The 24679-nt window shown below is 45.4% G+C and overlaps 2 protein-coding genes across 3 annotated transcripts in view; one reads left to right on the top strand and one right to left on the bottom strand.

Annotated features, from left to right (window-relative positions):
* The window catches only part of LOC114707835 (insulinoma-associated protein 1-like), a 205422-nt gene extending 205249 nt beyond the window's left edge, over positions 1–173 (bottom strand). Inside the window, exon 1 of the mRNA XM_037200251.1 lies at positions 81–173. The gene's annotated coding sequence lies outside the window, so the exon portion shown is untranslated. The remainder of the gene's footprint in view (positions 1–80) is intronic.
* Rcan2 (regulator of calcineurin 2) overlaps positions 1–23842 on the top strand; it is a 227807-nt gene extending 203965 nt beyond the window's left edge. For both annotated transcript variants that reach the window (XM_028890686.1, XM_028890687.2), the window contains 3 exons: positions 80–253; positions 2933–3104; positions 21319–23842. In XM_028890686.1, coding sequence (XP_028746519.1) covers positions 80–253; positions 2933–3104; positions 21319–21479 — 507 coding nt within the window. In that variant the 3' untranslated portion in view covers positions 21480–23842. The remainder of the gene's footprint in view (positions 1–79; positions 254–2932; positions 3105–21318) is intronic.
* Positions 23843–24679: the final 837 nt, after the last annotated feature.

Genomic DNA, 24679 nt, shown 5'->3' on the forward strand with positions numbered 1-24679 from the left:
CCAGGTTGCCTGCTTTTGTCACATGGCATCGTACAAGACCCATGAGCAATAGATTTCTTTCTCTGTTTGTTTTCATCAGGAAAAATTTGAGGGACTGTTCCGGACTTACGATGAATGTGTGACTTTCCAGCTGTTTAAGAGTTTCCGACGTGTTCGAATAAATTTCAGCCACCCCAAATCAGCAGCCCGTGCTCGGATAGAGCTTCATGAGACCCAGTTCCGAGGGAAGAAGCTAAAACTCTACTTCGCACAGGTAACTTTTTGCCTTGCTCTCCTGGCCCAGAAGCTTAGAGCATTTGTTGCATTTGCAGAGAAACCAGATTTGATTCTCAGCACCTGCATAGAGGTTCACAAGCATCAGATGCCCTCTTCTGACCCCTTGGGGTACCAGGTGTACATGTGGTGCACATGCATAAATGTGGGCCAAACATTCATGTACATAAACTAGACATTTAAAGAGTCATTGTTAATTTAAAAATCAATAAATTAAAATATCAATGGGAACCTGGAGAGATAGTTCAGCAATTAAAAGCACTGGCTACTTTTCCAGAGGACTAGGGTTTAATTCCGAGCACTGTCTGTAACCCCAGTTCCTGGGGAATCCAATGCCTTCTTCTGGCCGCAGGCATGAATTGGCTTGCTGTTATAATTAGCTCACTAAGAAAGAAATTCAGTGGTTGTGTAAGACCTGCACAAGATAAGTCAGTCAACATTCCAGCATGGAGGGTGAGGGGGACCATGAGGTGGGGGACCCCACCTCCAGTTAAGGGGCTTTTGACAGTTGATGGCTGCTAGGAGAGGAGGAAGCAGTTCCCTTGGGGGTGTGGCCTCTGGAAGGTTGACCATGTTCCGGTGGATGGTCCCATGTGCATGGACAGCGTCATTGGAGGACACAAATTAGACGCAGGGGATATAAAAACATAAAGAACATGAGGTTGGAAGGGTAAAGGAGTGGCAGCAAATATGATCAAAATACATTTATACATGTATGAGATCCTCAAAGAGTTACGGTTTTTAAAACAGGAAAAGAACTAGGCGCAGCTCGTGAGTCACAGATAGAGCGGTGTCTGTGTCTGAGGATAGGGCTCTAAGAGCTGCCACGCTGAGCTTTAATCAGGACAAGTCACAGAACCTCGGAGTCCTCATCTTTAAGACGTAATGATGACATCATCAACCTGTACCGCTTTCATGATGATGACATGGGAGACTGTGTAGCATTGCCGGGATTCCGGTAAAGGCACAGTAAATTCTAGCTAGGAGCTGTAATAAAACGATCCCACTACAGTGACTCCTAACCTTCCTAAAAAGGGTTATGATTAAAATTTAAATTAAATAGATTTAATGGTCTACTAAAACTATCTAATGATTCAGATTTATGACAAAGAGTTATAAATCTATGAAAATAAATTTTATGCTTTGCAAAACCAAATGCTCACTATTCTAAACAGGGACGGGTAGTTCTTGGGGATGTTCATAAGGTCCACAACACTAGGCAGTCAGTATCCGTTATCTCCATCAAGGCCTCATCCATCACTAGGCAACAACCACCTCTCAAATGACCTGTGAGTGGGATTCCAACTTTGGACCACACAAACACGGCACAGAGGAAAGATCCCAGGTGTTAGCCGCAGACTCTTGCAAAATCCTACATCTCTTACAAATTCGTGTAGCTAGGACAAATCTCAGATCATCATTTATTAAAACCTGCATCAGGATCGGTTGTGATGGTGTATGCCTGTAATCCCAGCATGCTACAGCCTGCAGGAGGAAGACCTTGCATTCAAGGACAGCCTGAGCTACACAGTGAGACCCTGTCTCAAAACCGAAAGACTCTGCGTGTGTGTATGTGTATGTATATGTGTGTGTGTGTGTGTGTGTGTGTGTGTGTGTGTGTGTGTGTGTGTATGCATGCAGTATATGGCAGAGAGATAGATTAGGTTGATTAAAAGATATTGAGTTATGATGTGACTCAGCAATACTCTTCTAGGCACTAAAACTAGGGAACGCAAACAAATACTTAAGCAACAATATTCATAGCAGCACTGTTCACAATAGGTTAAAAGTGAGAACAACCTAAAGTTATTCAATAGATAAGGGATGGGGAGACTGTGGTATATTCATACAAAGGAATATTATTCAGCTGTAAAAAGAAATATTGATAATCCATCACCAAATAATGAGCCTTTAAAATGTGGTAGGGAGCTAGACACAAAAGCTCACCTGTTCTGTGGTTCCATTCTCATAAAACAGTTAAGTAAGTCCACCGAAGTAGACACAGCTTGGCCACCATCAGGGGGTAGTAGGAGACTGGAGTGGTAGTCTTTATTTAAGGGGTGCATAGTTATCCTTAGGGCGATGGGAAGGGTTAGGCAGTGGTTCTCAATCTTCCTAATGCTGTGACCCTATAATACAGTTCCTCGTGTTGTGGTGACCCCCCAACCATACAATGATTTCCGTTGCTACCTCATAACTGTAATTTTACTACTGTTATGAATTACGATGTAGATATCCATATTTTCCGATGGTCATAAGTGACCCCTGTGAAGGATCACTCGACCCTCAAAAGGGGTTGCAAGCCACAGGTTGAAACCACTGGGTTAGGAGCTCGGTAGAGCTGCAGCAGTGTGCAATTGAAACAAACAAAAAGCAAAACCAGAAAATGGGTGGTGGGGGCAGATGGTACCTGAGGAAGAACATCACGGACACACCCACACGTGCCTACAGCATAATTCGGGGGCAGGGCTCAGCAATGTGTTTAGGAGGCCCTCAAGGTGACCCTGGTGCTTATCAAAAAGACAGAAACTGCTGTCCTGAGTACTGAGTCCGAAAATGAGCGCATGGCGTGACTGCCACTGAAGTCTGGCCGCCGGTGGAGTCCTGCCCAGCTAAAGGCGCGGGAAAATCACGTGTCCCATTCTGCTCTGTTTGAAAGGTCCAGACCCCCGAGACAGATGGAGACAAACTGCACTTGGCCCCTCCACAGCCTGCCAAACAGTTCCTCATCTCGCCCCCTTCATCTCCTCCGGTTGGCTGGAAGCCTATCAGTGACGCCACGCCGGTCCTCAACTATGACCTCCTTTACGCCGTGGCCAAACTAGGACCAGGTAAGTTCGCGGCCCTTCTTACGAGTAAGCCTCCTCCGCCAGCAGCCTAGAAGCGCCAAACAAGAGGAACAAGCTGGAACGCGGAGGTTTCCCATCACACCTGCATTCCTAATGGAGTCCTCGCTCCCTGTGGACAGCGGGAGGGAGGGAGGGAGGGATGATGGATGAGATGCAGTGCCCAGCTCTGCACCTTCTGCAGAGCAATGCAGGGCCCTGCACTGAGAAGAGTTGGCTTCCGAGTTGCAATGCAGGACTTTAATGCAGAGGCCACGACCCGATGCTGGGACCTCTCTGTGCATCCTGAGGTCTGCAGAGAAAGATGTTCTCTCAGCTGGCAAGAGGCCATCGTGCTGCCTTACTGGTTTTATTACTGCTACAGATGTTAGGATGCTCCCTGGAATCCTCTGCTATGAGACAGCCTCCTTGTCAAAATGAAGACTCCTAAGTCCTGAAAGGAGTCAATGATAGTAGCCTCTACACACACACACACACACACACACACACACTCACTCACTCACTCACTTGGGTCCAATGTCGGGACATTTTAGCTGAGCTGTTCTTTCCAGTTACAGGTATTTACTGCCGTACTTTATTTTCCCACTCCTCTGTGGACGGATGTTTGAATTATTCCCAAGTTTTTGCATTACCTTCAAAGCGACTATTAGCATTCTTGCACATATCTCTTTCTGTACTTGTCTGATGTTATTTCAGATTTTACACCCAGTGGTGATACCATCTCCAGTTTCAGTCGGTGATGCTTCTTTCTAGTCCAAATGACTTTTCCTTGTCTTCTACGAGGAGAGGAAGGGAGGGCGTGGGAGGGACTAAAACTAGCACTGTAGCAGCGATGCAGGAGGAAAATGTACTTGCAGTCCTCTCTCTGTGCTGGTGGTTCTTCTAGGGTGACTGTGGACTTTAAAAACAGAACCCCAATTAAATGACTCCACCCTAAGTGAGGTGAAGTCCAGAAATCTCCCAATTCTAACCTACAGGTGAGTTTAAGAGCCACTGGCACCTAAATGCCAACTTCTAGGAATAATGGACTTACAATAAAATCTTCCCAGTATTTCTTACACAGTCCTGGAAATGTTTGATCCAGAGTCACCCATTCCAGAAACCCAGATTCTCATATACACCATACTTTGTGAGCCATGGGAAGAAGTAGAGCGAAAAATGGTCCTGGTTTGCCAAGGATGGAAGGAATCCTGGGATATGGGACGTCTGTGCTAAAACCAGGAAATTCCCAAGAAGAAATGATCACACTACTTTCTGTGTTCTCAGATGAAGATGGGGGCTGATTTGATTAATGAGCGTTTTCCGTGAGAGAATGACTGTCTGTTGAGTGTGGGGCCTGCCTCAGATGAAAGCCTCCCCTGGTGGACCAGTGAGCCACTTGACATTTGGGGGTCTTAGAAATGACCGTGATTCTACCCTTAGAGAGCCATTGTGAGAAGCAGTAGGTGTGTGTGGGGGGGCTGATGGACAGAGTGATGGCATTTATGAGTGCCTGCTTCACTCACTGGAGGCCTGGATCAAGGAGAATCATGGCTGTGGAGAGCGCAGCGTAATGCCATGTGCAAAGTCAGTCTGCTCAAGTCAAGCCTTGGAAAGCTATTAGCCACCACAGCAGGAACTCTCTACAGCCCAAGGGACCCTGTGGGGTGCCAGCTTGACTCAGCTGTGAACAGGCACCCGAGTGAACATGTTGGATAATTGTTCTGCATATCAACAAATAGATCTTCCTGTAGAATCACCAAGACCCTGGCTGGCTGACCTGCATTTTACAGGACTGGAGACTGGGGCCCCAGGGTGAGAGCATAAATTTCTGAGAACACACCCAGGTAATTCCAAGGCTGTGTTCATCATCCTTCACTTACATCATCCTCTAAGTGTGTGTGTGTGTGTGTGTGTGTGTGTGTGTGTGTGTGTGTGTGTGTGTGTAGGCCAGAAGTCAAACACTAGTACTACTCTTCAGGCACCATCTACCTTTTCTGCTTTTGGGTTGTTTGTTTGTTTGTTTGTTGAGACAGGATCTCACCTGGCCCGGGACTCACCACGTAACTAAGCTGGTTGTCTCAGGGAGGCATCTGTCGACCTCCCCAGCGCTGAGATTACAAGTGTGCTCCACCAAGCCCACGTGTGTTCTGGAGATCAGGTGCTCATGTTTACCTGACAAACACTTTGCCCTTTCAGCCGTATTCCATCCTGGTCTTCACTCCTCACCGAAGCGGCTCCTCGGTGTAAAATGTGTTGAGATCACGGCTCAACAGCTCTGTGCTTCCCCTCCTTGGAGCTGGTAATCCAGGAAAATTCTAGTCACCTTTTGTTTTTATCAAGGACATAAACTTTCATTTGGAGTCAGCGTCAGCAGAGAGTGGGTACAGAGAGGACCTCAAAGATGGAGAGAAGGGACACCTGGCGCAGGGATTAGGCCTTGGAAGGGATACCTGTGGAACTTGCCACAAAGGAGGCAGAGAGGAAATGACCTCAGACAGTCAGGAAAGGAGGGCGGTTCTTGTGAGGGTTGAGCAAAGGTGATTGACAGGGCAACCTATGGCCTTCGCCTTCCTGCCTCACATAAATGTACCGCATACTATTTGGCAAGTGCCCTGGAGCCATAGTCACCCCATGTCACAGACTAGAGGACTGAGCTGTGGAAAGACAGATGGGCTTCCCCAGGGTGAGGCAGCTGGGTGGTTTCAGAATCTCTTCTGGTTCCAGGGAGTGAAGCTCCGCCCCTTGGCCAGATGCTCTTCCGTCATGGAGTATTGCCCACTTTGGGCCTGTTCTGCTTGGGCCCTGGGTAACTTCTGTTCTAACCCTGAGTTGGTGGTGGGCTTTCACGCCACTCCTGCCTTTCAGAAAGCCTGACCCAGTGTGTGGCGTGCAGAGATGGGAGCCATTCACATGCAATAGCAAACGCCAAGGTCGCCAACATCCAGGGGTTCCTCCTCTGCAAGGACAACTGGTATTGTGTCCTTGGAACATCTGCCACCTGGACGGATTTTTTTGGACATTATTATCCGCATCCTTTGCCAGCAGTTTGAGGCTGTTTCTCTTTGCTTCCAGATCCCATGCGGATAAATGACTTGTGTCCAATAATGGGACTGAAAATATCACAGAGGTCATTATTAGAGGCCATTAGCATCACTGTCTGTTGCTGAAACAGAACACCCAAGACTCGATGATTTATAAAAAGAAAGAGGTTTGTTTCAGCTAGTGGTTCTGGAAGCCAGGAAGTCCAAGAACCTAAGGTCAGCACCTGCTCAGTTAATATGTCACCTAGAGGGCATGAGGCAGCCAGGTGTGGGAGAGCACACTTTTATTCTCAGGGTTTGGAAGGCAGAAGCAGGGGGATCTCTGTGAGTCTGAGCCAGCCTAGTCTACATAGCAAGTTCCTGGCCTATATTCATTCAGATCTATATAGTGAGACCCTGTCTTTAAAACAAAAGCAAAGCCACAGAGGATATGAGTTTGTGGCATGCTCTATAACAGCCCACACTGTGGTAACTAATCCAGGCCTCATGGGGATGAGACTGGCATTAATCCATTCACTGATGCTCAGTTGTTATCCCCCAAACCCTTCCCAACACTGCTGCACTGAGCAAGTGGGGGTCCAATGTGTGAGCTGAAGACGGGCCCTCGAGCTACAGCACAAGCTATTTCAGGCACAAGAAGGAGAGGTCAAGATTACAGCCTCCCTACATCCTTCCCTTACGTATGTGTGTGTCCTATCCCCCAACAAGGTGTCAGCAAAGTAGCTAGGTGATGATAGATAGAGAGACAGACAGACAGACAGGTAGATGATAGATAAATAGATAGACAGATACATACATACATATATACCTACATAGATGATAGAGATAGAGAGATATGATAGAGAGATAGATAGATACATACATACATGGATGGATGGATGGATGGACAGATGGATGGGTGAGAGACAGACAGACTGACAGAGATAGCAGTTGTTTTCCTTGTAGCACTCCACACAAATGCTCCCTTCTCCTTGTGGGCATTTTCTGTTGTTCAGCTTTGGCTCTTTCCTGATTTTTCAAAGGAACGTGTACACTTTATTCACACTGGCATTCTCGGTTCCCGGTTGCACCTGGCACATAGTAGATACTCAATAAATATTGGGTGGCTGAATGCATAAAGACATCGATGCCTCAGATGTTAGCCTGCCTAGAGACAGCATCTTCAGCAGCAAATTGTTGCTTTCTGCGGCTTTAGCCAGACTGAGTCAGAGAGCAGTTAATTAATGTTTGCAATAACAAAAGGACTTCTAGCATTGCCATTAAAAATGATTTCATAAAGTTCATTTCTTTAATCCTTTGGCAGAACCATTTCAGTGACAAATTATAACTCATTTCATGTTAAAGACAACTACCTGAGCTCCAGGTTATTTTTAATGTAATATTTTTATTAATTCTTTGAGAATTTCATACAGAGTATTTTGATCATGTTCACCCCCACTCCTCTTCATTACTCTTCCCAGACTCTCCCTCTCCCTCCTTTCCTATCCCAACTTTGTATCCTTTTTTTTGTTCGTTTTTAATAACCCACAGAGTTCCATTTGGGGCTGTCCATATACTCATGAGTATGTGGCCATCTTCTGCAACATAGTGAGTCTACCAGAACCCACACCCTTAAAGAAAATAGACTCACCCTCCCCCAGAAGCCACCTCATCAGGGTTGGGGGTTCATGAGCCGCTTTCCTCTCCATACTAGAATGCTGCACGGCTTGGTCTTGTGAAGGCGGCTCCATCTCCTGTGAGTTCATGAGGGCAGAGGTCACGTAATATCCAGAAGACACCCGTCACCCCATCCTTCCCACCTCTCGCTCTTACAACCTTTCTACCCATTCTTCCCCAGTGATCCCCAGATCCTAGGAAAGGGGGGTGTGCCTAGATGTCTCTTGTAGCTGAACACTCCACAGACATTCATTCTCTACACGCTGATCAGTTGTGAGTTTCTGTATCATCCGCTTCACAGACCCCATGTTTTTTTTTTTTGGGGGGGGGATGCATCCCTTGCTTTACTGAAATGGCAATTTGGGGTCTACAGCACAGAATTTGCTCCCTTCTTCTCTCTTCTTGGGGTGTCTCTATGAAACGAGGGCTTTTGTGCTTCTGATCCAGAGGCAGTAACATGGATTCTGACCTGGAGGTGGGTAATGAGCTAAAATTATCCATTTCTATTTGTTTTATGGTATCTGCTATTCCTAACTTGAGAAGCAGTACAGGGTTATATTCTTTTCATAATATAATAGGAAAGAAAAGGAAAATAAAATCCCAACCCAGCAAAAACAGCGTATCCACAGCAGTGGGCAGAAATGGTGAATAGAGCGCCACCCAACTAAACAGGAGGAGGAGCTGAGCAGATGTGAAGTGCCAGCCTTTGTTCTGCTCTCTGGAGGGCACAGAAGGTCATGCTCATTGCCACCAAGAATGCCTGCAGGGAGAGAGGAAAACATTGTCTATTCCCTGCTCCCCTCCTGCTATTTTTAGCTCTGCTTAGCGAGATCAATTTTAGTTAACTGCAGAGGAGGATTTTAAATGGTACTTCAGTTTCAAGTTGCCCACGTCCGCTATTTTTAGGTCTCACCCCCCCCCCGAATTCTACTCTATCAAAACATGTCATAGTAAAGAAGCTTTGCCGTGGTGGCTGCTTAGCATACAGTTTCCCTCACGTGGAAGATATCTGTCACTAATTAATGTAACTCACAAGGAGGACTTAGCTATTCCAAGCTCTGATTCAGTGGTAAGGACAATTCCTTTTCAAATATAAATGAGCACCTATATTTTGGGTATATGGCATGAATATTGCATGAAGAGTCAATTCACACTTCAAGATGGCTATATCCTGATCACAGGCATGAACTTCAAGCACAGCAGCCAGCCTCCCCTATTCCCAGTCAGCACGGGCTCCAACCATGGCTCTCCACACAGGGGATGCAGAGCTCTGGTCCTCCAACAGGTGTTCATCAGCTTCTATTTCCTCTCCAAGAGTTTTTCCTGAGGGGCATACATGTTTAAAAAAAAGAAAAAAGACTCTGCTCTTCTCCACATGGTTCTTGGATGTATCTTCAGTCCTGCTGAGTGGAACATAAAACCTGTCTTGACTCATGACATCTGCACTTTCTCGCTCCATCTTTACATCATGAATTCTGGCCCTCAGTCTGTGGACACGTTCTGTGAAGTTCCCTGGGTCCTCCAGGTCTCAGGAGGGACTGAAGGCCACCACAATTCAGCATGAAGTAGAAACCTCTAGAGGAGGTAGATAGCTCTTGTGAGGAGTCCCCCGTGAATTCTTTCTCTTCCTGGTCTTTCCCTCTCTACGTCTTTCACCATCTTCAGAAGTAGGACAGAAAGGGAGAATGCTAGCAATCCGGGTGAGTGGCAGTTTCCTGTCACGAGCGGATAGTACACCTCCCTCTGCTGGGAAGTCACTCCTGCACATGCAGACCTCTCACCTGTCCACAGGAGAAGAGACTGCAGTGGCGACACTGTGGTCCCCAGTCTGGGCTGGGGCACGCTGCTCTTCTCCAGGGTTGACCAATGTTAAATATAAACTTGTACGAACACCAAGGTATCAGTGAAAACCCTTGAGAGACAACTGGAAATCTTTGAAATGCTTCTGTAATTCCTGTCCTCCCTACCATTCCTTAAAAGTAAGTTCTTTCTCTCCTCTTGTGTCATCCTGGGAATGGGCCAGCAAGATGACTCAGCAGATAAAAGTCTTTGCTGCCAAGCCTGATGACCAGAGTTCGATCCCCAGGCCCATGGTGGGAGGAGAGAACTGACTTCAGGAAGTTGTCCTCTGACCTCCACACAGTCTGTGGTTCAGGCATGCACATCCACACACATACACAAAATAATACATAAATGTTTAAAAAAAAAAACATTTTAAACCTTGTGAATAGGCAGCTACTCAGTATCTGTGATCTTTAAGTGTTGAGTGCCCTCTGCTCAGAGTACCTGGTTTTTTTTCTAGCTCTAAAGAATATCCACTATGAAGTTAGACTCTCCTCTTGCTTTGGGGTTATGACTAAAACTCAAGGTGTGAGGCTGAATCTAGTTTGTATATTCTATACTCTCTATGACCTAAAGAAAGTTCCTTACCCTCCTGCCCCTTGAGTCATGATGAAGTCTGTGTCACAAAGCTGTGTAATAAGAATTACTTTTTTATGTGACTCACTTAGAGACTTAGCCTTGTGCCTGGAATGTAGGAAGTGCTCAATAACAGAGATATTACTCAGTTTAAGGGCATGACAGCTTTCTGTGACATACAGTAAGCGAAGCAGATACCTGCTCTAAACAGTGTTTCAGCTTGAAGGGGAAAGCCAGGACAATAGTCAAACAGTAGAGCAACAGTCGTGGGTGAGTGTGTTACCACAGAGACGGTAGAAAGGGACCCAAGCCACAGTGTGAGAATACACACAGGATTCACATGAGGCTCTGGTCACAACCTAAAGGGAGTCAGCACTGACCAAAGAGGAGACCCAGCTGCTCTCAGGATGAAGGGAGAAGCAAGATCTTATGGATTATCTGGCATGGCTAACTCCATCTCCATCATCACCATCATCATCATCATCATCATCATCATCATCATCATCACCACCATCTTTTCTCAAAAAAACTTCAGGAACTTAAGCCGTTGCAAATACTGGGAGAGTACCAGGGTGCACTAGAGAACATGTGCCATTCTTTAATGAGAAACAAACTAAGGGCCCAGGAATGTAATGAGTCTTTCTCTATTCAGCCAGCCAGCTCCCAAATAACAACATAGAGACTTATTATTACGAAAGCTAAGCCTTAGTTTAGGCTTGTCCCACTAGCTCTTATAACTTAAATTAGCCCATTTATATTAATCTAACATTTTGCCTCGTGGCTTTTCACCTTATCTCTGTACTTCCCATCCTGCTCCCTCCACACGTCTCACTTCTCCTTAGCACCTAGATTCCTTCTCCTTTTTCTTGTTCTGCCTGGAAGTCCCAGCTATACCTCCTGCCCAGCTATTGGCTGTTCAGTTTTTTATTACACCAATCACAACAATACATCTTCACACAGTGTACAAATATCCTACAACTTTTTTGTCTAAATAAAAAAGAAAGGTTTTAACTCTAACATAGTAAAACTACATACAGTAAGAACAACTATCAAGTAACAATTACATTCACAATGTTTATTCCATATGTGTATTTGGCAAATTTGGAGAAAATACAGTATTATGTACCCTTAGTGAGTCCAGCTTTATACCTAAACCATTTTCTATCATAACTTATATTGTCATCCTAAAAAAATATCTTTTTAGACTTCAAACCATTTTCTTAGATAAACAATTTAAGCTTTTATGTCCCTCAATCTTATACACTTTATACCTCTTTTGTGAGTTTATTTCTGAACAAAGAAAATTGTAACTATAACTATCTTGTCTACAACTCCATCAGAGACTCAAGAAGGACATAATATTACCTGATTAAACAGGAAGTACAGAGCAAGCAACTTCTAAAACTAAGGAATGACAGAAACATCTGGCTGCCTGGACAGTCACTCAAGGTTCCCCTGCAAGGTTGGGGCATCCATCTTCAGCCTACAGGCCTAGAATATCTGACAGACTTTTCTGTGAAGCAAGAATTTTGAAGGACTGTCCTACCTTGTCTTGGCAAAGTTTGGCAGTTGCCTTTTTTGTGTGTCCTGTTTGTCCATTTTGGACAGCATTCTGTCAGCAGTCAAGGCAAAGGCAGTTTCTTTTCCCAGTGGTTAACTTTGCCACAAATGAAAACAAATTCCACAGGGAGGTTATTCAATGCCCATCATCCTTTCTGAAGTAAATGGGTGCTTCCTGGAGCAGACATATCTCGCTGTCATGAAAAGCCTTATGCTATTAAGACATTTTCAATGCCATATTCTGTAGTTCTCTAAAGTGTTTGAAGACCACCTAGATATCAAAAATATATCTCTGTTTAATCTTGAAAATACCTACATGACTACAAATTTGATTGTTATAGATGACTAACAATTCACCTACATTTCTTAATCATCCTAAACAGTTTGCAATATAGCCTTCAAGGGCTAGAACTTTACATTATATTTTTAAATGAGCTATATAGGTACAATACCTTACACAAGAATAGAAACATATATACAGTATAACAAAATAGTCTTAAATTCATATCAATATACAAAAAATCATACTAATGTAAAATATTTAAGACTAGTGGTTGTTTAAAGGTAGACTCAACAATACACCCTCTTATTCCAGCATTTCTGTGCTATAGCCCCCCTTTTCCTTTCAGAAATAGATCCCTAAATGATAACAAGCATTCACAACTCACCAAATAACCAAAAACCACCCACCCCACCTCTTGGGAATGTGGGCATCATACTCTCTAGATTGCTTCCTGTTATCTGGGGGCCACAGCATCTTTAGGGGACCCTGAGAAAATTGGAATAATGATCAAGTCCTGGGAGAGCTAGTTGTGTTATTTTTTGTTTAGTCTGTGTGATGGGAAAGTGCAGGACTTATCTGAAGTCTTAGCAGGATGGTCTGTGAGGCTAGACCATCTCAACTAGCAGCTTTGAAGTTGTTCTGAATACAGAATTTTAAGGAAACTTAACAGAGGCATTCTGAGAGGCTAGATCACCTGAGATACTTGTCTTCATTGGTATCTGGTTCTTTTTTCTGAAAACACAAACTTTTTTAGGTTTTGTGTGTGTGTGTGTGTGTGTGTGTGTGTGTGTGTGCGCGTTAACACAAGTATGGAATGTGTGGTGTGCACAAGTCAGCTGAAGATGATTTTTTGTTCTATGTTTAAGCAGGTAAAAGGTATCTGTGAACTTTATAAGTCATTTGGACTACATAACCAAACTGTAATATAAATCTCTATTCATGCCATATGAAAGGATGGCATGTAATAATAAGTCATGTGGATTCTGTAACCAACAAGATTTTATCATGTTTCATCCAGTCTCAGTTGTTCCCAGGTTGAAGGATCAGCATATACATCACCTGTCCTGGAGTCTTTCTGGGCTTTTTCCCCTCATATCTGCAGCCAGGATCCTCAGGAGGTCTCCCTTAATCAAATCTGATCTTTATTAATTTTGAAGAGAACCGTAACTTTTTGTTTCCTGTGGAAACAAAAGCATAACCTCTCCCCCAATGCAATGTATTTTCTGACTTCCATTTTGAAGTTAAGATACTCTTAAAATATATAGATTGGTTTAATTTAGCAGTTTCTATAATCCAATGTCTCTCAGCAGCTATTTTTTGTACATACATTAGCATTTAAAAAGTTCATTGTCAACAAAGTACCATGCAGGATCCAGATGCCCTGTGTATTTCCCATCTTTATGTGGCATTATGTTTTTATTTTATATCATTTTACTCTTTCTTTGAAGACTTTATTATTTTTAAACTATATTTTCTATGACTGTCTATACTCATTTTTTCTTTATTTAGCAACTAAGTACATTATTAAACACACTGTAACATGTTTAGAGATGTTTTGGTTTGGTTTGTTTTGTTGTAGGCCCAATCTTAAACTGCTAGCCTACCACCACACAGCTCTGCATATGGCCTGCTGGCAGCTGGCTTGCCCCCTCTGTTTCCTGAGTCTCATGTTGGTGGGTACCACCCCGGAGCTGTATTTACCTGCCCCAGATCTGGGAATTTGTTGTGTCTGCCTGAAGCAGGAGTTTGTACCCAGTCCTAGCTGCTCCAGTGCTCAGTTGCACAGCAGGGCCTTTTAAAAGAGCCAAGCCCACCCGAAAGACCACTTTCTCAGGCCTTATGTGGATATTTGAGCCCCACATTGGACACCATAGGAGTCTATTGCCTTCTGTCCTACTACAGTGGTCCCCAGCTGCCTCTGGTGTATATGAGACTTTACTCAGGTGATTATGAACAGCTCAGTGCCCTCTGTAAATCAACCCTGTATTTAGTGAGCATTAACTAGTGGATATTCACTCGTTAGTCTACATCCTCACTTCAGTAATGCGGGACACAAATATCACCAGAGGGCCTAGAGAGAGTTCACAATGGGTAAGAGCTCTTGCTCTGCAAGCATGAGGTTTGAGTTCAAATCTCCAACTCCAATATAAGATGCCAGACATGGAGAGGTGTGCCTAGAGCTGAGCCAGTCCCGAGGAGGTGGACATGGGCAGATCTTACAAGCTTGGTGGCTGGCTAGCTTAGCTGAAACTGAGTCTCTGGCTCCATGAGAGACTCTGTCTCAAGGCGATAACACAGGGAGTGATGGAGAAGCAATGTGTGTGTGTGTGTGTGTGTGTGTGTGCAAATATCACTTGAATGAGATAATTATGGATGATACATTTAAGTATTAGAATTGAATGGTTCTGAGTACCTCAAAAAAAAATCCAAGGTCTCATTAAAATAGCAACTTGTAGTTCTCTGTCTCTTAGACATAGAGGTGTGGATATGGGTAGGAAATTAAGGAAATGGAGAGTAGTGACTTGGGGGGAGAGGATGGGTCTGTCTTCAGGACCAGGTTCTGTGGTGCGCAGCTACACACTCATCTTCGGGGCCCAGCCTGTCTTTCGCCTTTTAGGGTTCTTGGAGACCCACTGAGGCAACGCCCTTTGCAATTGTTTCACTGCCTTGTTACTTAAATGCTGTATGATTCGTTCATCATATTGTAAACCAGAGATTATTTGAGCAACACTGACCACAGTGACATTCTCCCAAGTAATTAATATTGTGGCTCTTGGGAGAGTTTTACGTAGTTGGCATGAATTTACTTCTCCGCGTCCTAGGAACACAGGGCTAGCCCCCTTGCACTGATAATTCTCGGAAACGCTACCCAACCTCCTCTGAGTCACATTATTAATGTGTGATAAGGCAGCGTCCCCATCTGTCGCTTTAAGATTAGTTACTGTGTTGAGAAGAGCAGCAGGAAGTGCTCCAGGTGGCTGGAAGAGAGCCCTGATGGGGTCTTTGCCTAGCAGATGTTGGAAGGGACACATGTGGAAATGCTTGAGAGCCATGTTGAGGAAAACTCCGAGACCCATCAGTTGTGGTGGTTGATGGGAAGGAATTCAAGTGCCTGGCTTTAAGGACTTCAGCCTAGAAGCCTGGAGGACTGGTAGAAAGAGCCTTGAGGACAAGCAGGGTAGAAAGGATGCAGACGTAAAGATATAGTACGTGTTCTATCTATCATGGGAGCAAGGAAAGGAGTGACTACTTCCGGAGTCGTCAGTCAGTCTGTGAGACCAGCCTGGAAGTATACTCCTCCTACAAGGGCATCGCTGTGTAGGGCTAGGAATCTTCCAGAACAGCAGACGGTGCAGCGGATCAAGCCACCTACACTGTCAGACTTTTCTATATTTGGAAGCCCCTGGGGCAGGATTCCATCTATTCCCCATCAGCACACACGATAAGGACTAGTCCCCAAAGCCTGAAGTCTCAGGAGGGTTTCTTTTTCCCTGCACCAGGAAGGATTTTTTTTTCCCTCCAAAGTATTAAAATCTAAAGAGTCTTGACTCCAATTTAATGTACATACGTGCAGCTCTGCACCATCTCCAGGCCCCCACACCTCTGCACGATGCCAGTGTTTACAAACTCTGTAACCAGTGGTTAGTCTAGAAAAGATACAGGAGGGGCTCAGTCATCACTGAGAGTCAAAGGTGGCATGATGGTGGCCTCCTGTGTCAATCAGACTGGAAGACACTACCCCACAGCATCCCTCAGGACCCTGCTCACCACTGACAGGCGGTATCTTGCCTGCAACATGGTCTGTCCTGCATCCTGCAGGAGCTAGGACACTGTCACCAACCTGACTCCACCCGCTCAAGAAGAGAGTGGGGACAGAATTTGGGCATCTATTTGAACAGCAGCCAAGCCTTGGTCAGTGTCGGCAGCCTGAATGAGCATCTGACTCTTGCCCACACTGGACCGTTTTTCATGCGTCTCAGCAGAGGTCAAGGGAAACACTGACTGGCACAGCGTTGATGGCTTTGGGCCCTGGCCTCCTTTCTGCACACAGGGGACGGGACGATCTGATGCAGACAAAGGAACGAGCATGTGACAGATGAATGCTTTCATTGTCCCAGCGAAGAAACGGGTCTCAACGTCTTGTCCTCGCTGTACCATGGCAAGACTGTCCCCACCCTGGGTGGATCAAGCTTGACATGCTCTTTGTCCCCATCTAAGCCCAGTTGTTTCCTTTCCATGGTGACAGCATTGACGTCACCCTCACGGTGGAAGAATTAACCGAAGCCCGAGGGGAGAGCCAAAAACAGAAAAATTCAATCCAGTAAGGCCAAAGCCATTTCTTTTTATTCTGTAGGCGCTCAGCAGATGTTAAGCTGTGAGGGATTTTGATAGTAACAGCGTTTCCCAAAATAGCACAATGAGATGGCGGCCTTAACTGGACCACAGCCAGAAAACATCCCTTACATGTGCAGTCTGATTTGATGAGCGCAACTGAAGACACTTTGTACCCCACATGCAGAGGCTACACCAGAGTGGACCCCACCGCTATGGTCCCCTCCTGGGCCTCACTTCCTCCATTTCAGAGGTGCGAACACAGCATGAAGAGTGCCTGGAAGGACTAAGAGCTGGCTTTGCTTTGTGTTTCACTGCAATTGAGAAGGGGGGGGGGAGAAAGGGAAGGAGAGGGAGAGAGAATGGGGGAAGGACATGAAAAGAGAGAAGGAGGGAAGGGGATGGAAGGAAGATTGGGAGGAAAGAAGGAATTAGAGAGGGAAGGAAGGACAGAGGAAGAGAGGGAGGGAAAAGGGAGCGGGAGGAAAGGAAAAAAGAAAAGGATACCTGGGCATGGTAGAGTATGCTAGAAACACCAGCACTTCAGAGGCTTGGACAGAAGGGTCACAAGTTCAAGGCCAGCCTGGATTACATGATGAGTTCCAAACCAGCCTGGATTACATAGTGAGTTCTAGGCCAGCCTGGGTTACATGGTGAGTTTCAGGCCAGCCTGGATTATGTGGTGAGTTCAAGGCTAACCTGGGTTAGTTCTAGGACAGCCTGGGTTACATGGTGAGTTCCAGGCCAGCCTGGGTTACATGGTGAGTTCCAGGCCAGCCTGGGTTACATGGTGAGTGCCAGGGCTACAGAATGACATCTTGCTTCTAACAAGGATAGCTTTCTTGCCAAAAGACAAGGAAAGGGACTACGTTCGTGATGGCCTGCATCACCAGTTACCCCACATTAGCCTGGCCTGTATCACCTCTGTCACCCCACATCAGCCTAAGTTTCACAGCCTTCACATTCACACTGTTATGGCAGATCCCTTCTGTGGTCCCATACACACATGTACACACACATGCATATACACGCTCCATCTCTGCACTCACAATAAACAGTGCAGTGAACAGGACCACGGTGGTTCTTGGGGGTTCCTTAATATGGGTTTTTGCAGTGTGACAATCCAAAAGAAATCCTTTCTGCTGAAAGGACTGTCATGTCATTGGAGGCCTCAGGAATCACTTCTTCCTGTCTCTCTTGAAGAATACCAAGAGGCACATGGGGCCATGGGGTGCGCGCGCGCGCGCGTGTGCGCGCACACACACACACACACACACACACACACACACACACGCACACTGCACTAGATCAGAGCCCTCAGTGCTGCTGCCCCCTGCTGGTGTGAGTTTGTTTGTCAGCCAGCACCTCTAGTAAGTCAGCTAAGAAGCAGGGCTTGGAGATGCCATAAGCTGCCCCGAACCGTCTCCTGCATCCCTCAGATAAACCTGGTTTCATGAGTCCGTCCCCCCCATTACCAATCCCCAAACAACCTCTTCTACTTTGGAGCTTTGATTTTGTTGTTGTTGTTGTTGTTGTTTACACTGGGACAAAATACAATCATGGTGATAAACCCCACTCAATATAATTCATTTTCCGCCACATTAAATGGACCATAACAACAAGATGCCTACCGTGATTGGTGATTTCAAAGGGGGTCAATCCCTTGCTGGGTTAATGCTCGCTCTCCATTCCAGCTCACTCCATAGCAGGAATGCCAAGCGGGGCGCCATGCCGAATTGTCCACATCAGCTAACTTGGATGGGGGCATGAGACGTGCTGCGGTCCTGCCTGCCTGTGATTTCAGCTCGTCTGACTCAAGAGTCTTCAGGCGGTGCAGAACAGCAGCTCTGCCTGCTTCTATCCCTTTTGCTTCCAAAGCCCTGGGAGCCGTAATCCTCTGTTTTCCTGGACCATTCATTGTCATGACTCGGGAAAGCTCCTGCTGACATGGTGGAATGCTGGCGGAGGGTATCTGGTAAAGAGCTCCCGACTCTCAGACTGGGAAGACCGGTCAGTGAACAAAGCCCTGTCCCTGCAAATGGGAGAGCCTGAGTTTGGATCCCTGAGCCCACAGAAAGCCAGAGGCACTAGTGTGTTTTTATAGTCCTGGTGTTCCTAGGCCGAGATGGAAGCTAAATCAGGCAAGTCACAAACAGGCATGGCCCAGCTAGCCTGGGGTACCTAGCAGCAAAGAGTCCTTCTCTCAGATGATGGCTAGGCAAGGACTAATGCCCAAGGTTGTCCTCTGATCTCCACATTTGCTCCCACAGGAACATGCAACCATGCATGTGCATACAAACACATATATGCAACTTTAAAATGAATTAACACTTCCTGACTCAGTAAAAAGCAGAGTGTGGCTACATTAGCTTTCTAGGCTGTAGAACAGCATACAGTGAATGACTTTTACAACTAGACTGGTTGAGTTACATCTCCGGAGGCTCCGAGATCAAGGTGTGCAGAAAACCGCTCTCTCTGAAGGTGCTCGAGAAGGACCCATTCCTGGTTTCATGTCTTTTCCCTGGCTTTGGACAGCATAGACCCATTCTCCACATGGCATTCTCTGTGTGAGATTCTGTGTCTCCCCAGACTTGTCCCTTTTTATAAGGCCGTGGACATAGTGACCTCATTTTAACATGATCATCTGTAAAGACGCTACTTTCAAATCTGATCACAGTCACAGGAACTAGAGGTTAGAGCTCTGATACCTTTTAGGGAGACTAATAACAAATAATAGTGACTGAGTGGGATGGCCTTCCTCCCTAGCATCACTTGGGAGAGCTTTGACACCTACTACATTATCCGGGATCCTCATCTTCAGTGTCAGCATCCAAAGTTGAAGTCTATGCCTTGCAGGCTTTCTGTTCCACTACTGTTGCTTACCAGTGTGCGCACAGTGGCACAGATGACTGACACCCTGTCATGGGGACTGAGAGAACTCGCTCTAGTCATCAAGGCCTAGGATAGCAGGCAAGATTCCTGCACAGGTCGGTATCCAGGTCATGATCCTGGAAGGTAAGCACAATTTAAGGAGCTCTCAGAGAGAGGTGAGACATTGCCTCATAGGGTGGTGGAAGAAGGTGGCCATGATTGGGAGCTGATGGCTAAGTTGCCCAGACAAAGCACAAACGGTCAACTCATGGGGAAAGACAGGTGAGTGATGATGCAGAAACTTCTGGACTAGTTCAAGGACATCTGAACTTGATCTGGTGAGACTTGGGGAACTGGTGACCAAGATGCAATCTAGAAGATACTATTTTCAAAAGTCTTTTTCTGCTGAGTCATGAAGGATGGGAAATGAGGTTTCAGGGGAAGATGGGGATATTAACAGTTGTGGAGTTACAAGCATAGACCTACCTTCTCTTGCTCCTGTACCTGGAGGTCTTGTTGCTTCGACTGGACTGTGCTGTTAAGGCACAAATATTATTTAACAGCCCTCTGTAGCCAGCGATGGGGAAGACCATCTGACAGATACCTGGGGGTGATTTGAAGGTAAAAGAGGGACCAGAAAGACGGCTCAGTTGCTAATGTGCCCACAAGCACTTGATAAGCATGAGGACCCAAGTTCAATCCTCAGAACCCACATTCAACAGACTGGCCATTTACAGACAAGGCACTGCAGGGGCTGAGTCTTGCTGGCCAGCTATTCGAGCCTGTGCAGTGAGCTCCATGCCAGTGAGAGATCCCACTTCAACACAGCCACAACAACAACCAAAGAAACAACCATAACGAAAGGTAGATTTACCTAAGGAAGGGCGCTTAAGGATGTCCTGTGACTTCACATGTTCATGCACACACGTGCATCTGTATGCCCGTATCCCTCCAACCCGCACACACAGAATGAGACTCTTGGAATTAGGGTCTTAATGATATCTACCAGTTATTCACTAACCACTGCAGATTCTGGACAAGCAATGTTCTATTCTTATTGCACCTGGGAGCAGTTATGGTTGTGAGTATTATATACCTGGAAGAGAATTTAAAGTCTAGCTTATCCAAAAAGTGTTTGACTCAAGATGGCTCAGCTATTAGCAGCATGACCCGGGATCAGACAGTAACAGGTATGACTAACTGGCTGTGTGAGCGAGCTTCTCCTCAATGTAACAAAACACCTGAACTAATCAGTCAAGGAAGTTGACTTCAACTGTAACTTATGGATTCAGAGCTTCTGGTCCATGCTCCCTTGGCTCCATGGAGCACAGTTCCTAAGGAGGGAGTCATAATGGAGAAGGCTGACTCACCTCATGGAGGTCAGGAAGCAAAAAGAAGGAGGCAGGAGAGGCCAAGGGTCCCATCAAATCCTTCTTGAGGCTCCAGCTCATACCATTGTCAGTAGCACTGCAAGCCAAGCTTTTGGGATGTACTGAAGAGCCAAAGTTTTATATTACTAGATGCATTGAATCCTCACAATCCAACAGAATGGAAGTACCATTTTGAAATGTACAGTCGAGCTTGCTGTGACCGAGAAAGGTTAAGTGGCTTATTTGGCGATGGATAGTTGATAGTGGGCCGATGGCAGTTGGATATTTGATAGATTGTAGCCAGGGCACAATGACTGATAGACTTCCCTCATTCTATCCAATACCAGATTGTAGGCTTCCCAACACACCTAAAAAATGTCAGTCCTACTTCCTTGGCAAACCCTGCCAAGACAGCCTTTAAGAATCTTCCCCTTAGCTGGGTGTGGTGGTGCATGTCTTTAATCTCAGCACTTGGGAAGCAGAGGTAGGCTGATCTTTGTGAATCTGAGGCCAGCCTGGTCTACAGAGTGAGTTCCAGGACAGCTATATATGCAGAGACCCTGTCTCAAAAGCAACAACAACAAAACAAAACAGCAAAAACAAAACAAAACAAACAAACAAACAAAAAACAGCAACTGAGCCAAAGGAATCCTTCCCTCCTCCTCACTTGCTGTCTTGCTTTTCAGGAGAGAAGTATGAGCTGCATGCGGGGACCGAGTCCACACCGAGTGTCGTCGTGCATGTATGTGACAGCGACATGGATGAAGAAGAGGATCCAAAGACTTCCCCAAAGCCAAAAATCATCCAAACCCGGCGTCCCGGCCTGCCGCCCTCCATGTCCAACTGAGCACGCCTGTGACAACACGCCTCTCCTCTTATCATGCTTCCCCTCGTCGTTTGTCCAAAACATTAATTGCCTTTAAGTCCCTGGGTGTTTGGTTGTTTGCGATTCCTTCCTTGTAATTAAGCCTCTCGGACAAAAGGGCTAGGAAAAGGTGACATGTCTCCCAATCAACTCATACCCATTAACTATAATCCATTATTTAGAAAGTTCTAGAAAAAAAAAGGTAGTATTTTCTTATTAAACAATCAGTACAGCCTATATCTCTGTTCTCTCATGTTGATCCAAGCCATTGACATCAGTAACAAATAGCATTTAAGTTATTTGTGAGCTGCTCCAGGTGTGTGTGTGTGTGTGTGTGTGTGTGTGTGTGTGTGTGATTGTGTTTTCTCCTGGCCACTTATATAGGACCATAAGTAAACTTGATTTTTGACTGCATGGGATCCCCCTACCTGGTCTCACCCAGTCCTCTGCATCCCAACATTCCCAGGACATGCACGATCACCAGCATTTATTTTAATGATTTAAGGGTACACCCCACTGCACGGTGTCCCAGCCGTGACCTGTATAAAAAAGGGGTGTCCCTAGCACCATCCAGCTCAACAAGCCTGGGATCATCTTCAGTTTGAGTCAATACATCATATAGCTCTGTCCAAATTCCTGGAGGCAAAATTGAGCTTGGCCCCAAAGATATTCCTCAGTAGATTCTGAACACCACTACCACATAGGACTTCCCATGGCCACTGGGGAGGCTTGTCCAGGTGACAGAGACAGATTTCAGACAAACCTATTTATTATAGAAGTCTCATGGTGTCTGAACGATTGTCCCCCGCCCACTTTGTATATTTGTACAGATGTTTGAGCTGTGCGTTTAAAATCCAGATGTTTTTTATTTAGTGATTGTTCAACCATTAGCTGCTTAATGACATCATCATCCCTGCGTTGCTTCTGAATGCATCCTGACTCTACTGTAGATAACCTGATATTATTACATGCTCTCGTGGTTAATGCTGAGTTGTAAAGGGGACAGCAATGGCTCATGTCAATATATAACCAACTCGCCAGCCTCTTTGCTGTCAAGACCACCCGTTTCTAAACAAAGATCCAAGTGTCGGTTATAAACAACTTGGATGATGCTGAACCCCAGAACGTAGACACAGCTGAGCATCGCAGAGCACAAAAGGATGATGGATGAATGGATGGCAGTCCCACTCATCCCGTGCCCGTGTGCTCAAAAGTTCTTTGTTTTCGTTGCGTGTGACTTTTGTATTTCTCTAGCCCAAAGTGCATTACAGAAGATACAGTTACAGAACCATACTTTCTGCTCCATGTGTCAAGCCTCATCAGCTCCTGTTCATTAACAAGTAATTTTGGATGCAAATACAATTTACCACAGAGTGGGCTAGTACTTCCATGACCTAAGCCTCAGAAAAACACACAAGAACACTAACCCAGCCACGTGATGGAGGGATTATTGTGGTTCTTTTTTTTTTTTTTTTTTTTTTTTTTTTTTTTTTTTTTGACTTAGGCGTATGTTAGTTTCAAAAGAAACTTCAAACCTAGACAGATCACTCAGAAAATCAAAGTCCGTTCTACTGTGAATATAGCAATATAGTACTGGACACAGTACAGTGTGGTTGAACTGAGGACAGCGTTGCTTGTGGAACCCCAAGTTTTCATGCGGAAAATAAGTCTCCTTTTCAAATTCAGACCTGAGGAGCGTACAATAAGCAAATGCTTTGACTTTCCTTTGTTGTGGAGGGTTCGGGTTTTTGATTGACCAAGGAAAGACTACAAATAGTGGAGAGATGGTGCCCTCTAGTGGACGAGATGTTGGACTCAGCTCTGCAGATGGATTATGAGCCTGGGGCTGACTTTCTAATCCACATTAATTTTCAGGATGCAGGTTCTGGAAAAAAAAAATCTAAATGAATGAAAGCTTTGGAAATAATCTGTGTTTCCAAATAGTGGTAGCAGACGTTTCCAGTTTAGTAAAAGTTGACATGACTCTGCGGTATAGGCATTAAAAACCTCAGTGTTATAGATGACCCAGGTCTTAGTAAACTGTATTGCCGTGTGTGGATGTTAACCTGTTGCAGATCAAGGGATTCTCTTGCTGGGTTGAACATGGGGAGAGGGGAGGGGGAGCTTTCTCCGGGAGAAATGGGCAAGCCCCAGGACCTCCCAGCACTGTGAAAGTCACAATCGCCTCAACACTTCCATGACGCACATTATGCAAACCTCTTTAGCACTCTTTTAAGTTTGAAATGTTTTCAATGGAGGGGAAGGGGAAGGTCTCCACCCACTGAATCATTTGTGCACGTGTATGGCTCAAAGAGCTTAGAGTTCAAATATATCTGGTGAATGAATGTCCCTGTGGTGTCATTTCTGGGATGTCTGCCTGAGTTGCGTGCATATTCCTGGGGTGGGCGGAGGAGGGGGGGGAGGGGAGAAGTGCCCCCTAACTTAGAGTTTTTCTAAGGGGTTACCTATGTGTGTAACTAACCCAGCGGCATTTTTCCTAAATGAACTGGGAGGGAAGCTGGGTAACCGCCATCTTTGAAGGAGGAGTTATTTGAGCCAGACCTGGTGAGATGGGTTAGGTTCTGATAAAGGGGGCTGGGAAGGTTGTGTTACTGTCAAGTTCAACCATATTGACTCCCAGAGCCATTTTAGAACGTGCTAAGAGCACTTAACAGCTCCCTGCTCTGCTCTTTAAAAACATTAGGAAAAGAGGCCCTCTGAAAGAGAAACCTCAAACATGATAAAAGAAATAGGAGCAGAATCTAAAAGATTGACTTACTGGGTATCATTTAAGTCAGAGTTTCCATCCACCAAGTAACACAGTGAGTATGAGGAAAATCAGAATGAAAATTCCATACTGGGAGAACGTAGTTGATACACATGGAATGGTTGAATAACTCACAGCCAAGCTCTGGAACAGTGGTTCTCAGCCTTCCCAATACCATGACCCTTTAACACAGGTCCTCATGGTGTGCTGTCCCCCAAATCATAAAATTATTTTCATTGCTACTCCATAACTGTAATTTTGCTACTGTTATGAATTGTAATGTAGATATCTGTGTTTGCCGGTGGTCGTTTGTTGGGGTGGGGCGGGTCCCAATCCACAGGTGGAGAACCATTGCTCTAAAAGCTAGATGTAAAAGGCAGACAATGCTTTCTCTTTAATGATTAGCCTACATGGG

This window comes from Peromyscus leucopus, chromosome 16_21 (assembly GCF_004664715.2).
Source record: "Peromyscus leucopus breed LL Stock chromosome 16_21, UCI_PerLeu_2.1, whole genome shotgun sequence".
Taxonomy (NCBI): Eukaryota; Metazoa; Chordata; class Mammalia; order Rodentia; family Cricetidae; genus Peromyscus; species Peromyscus leucopus.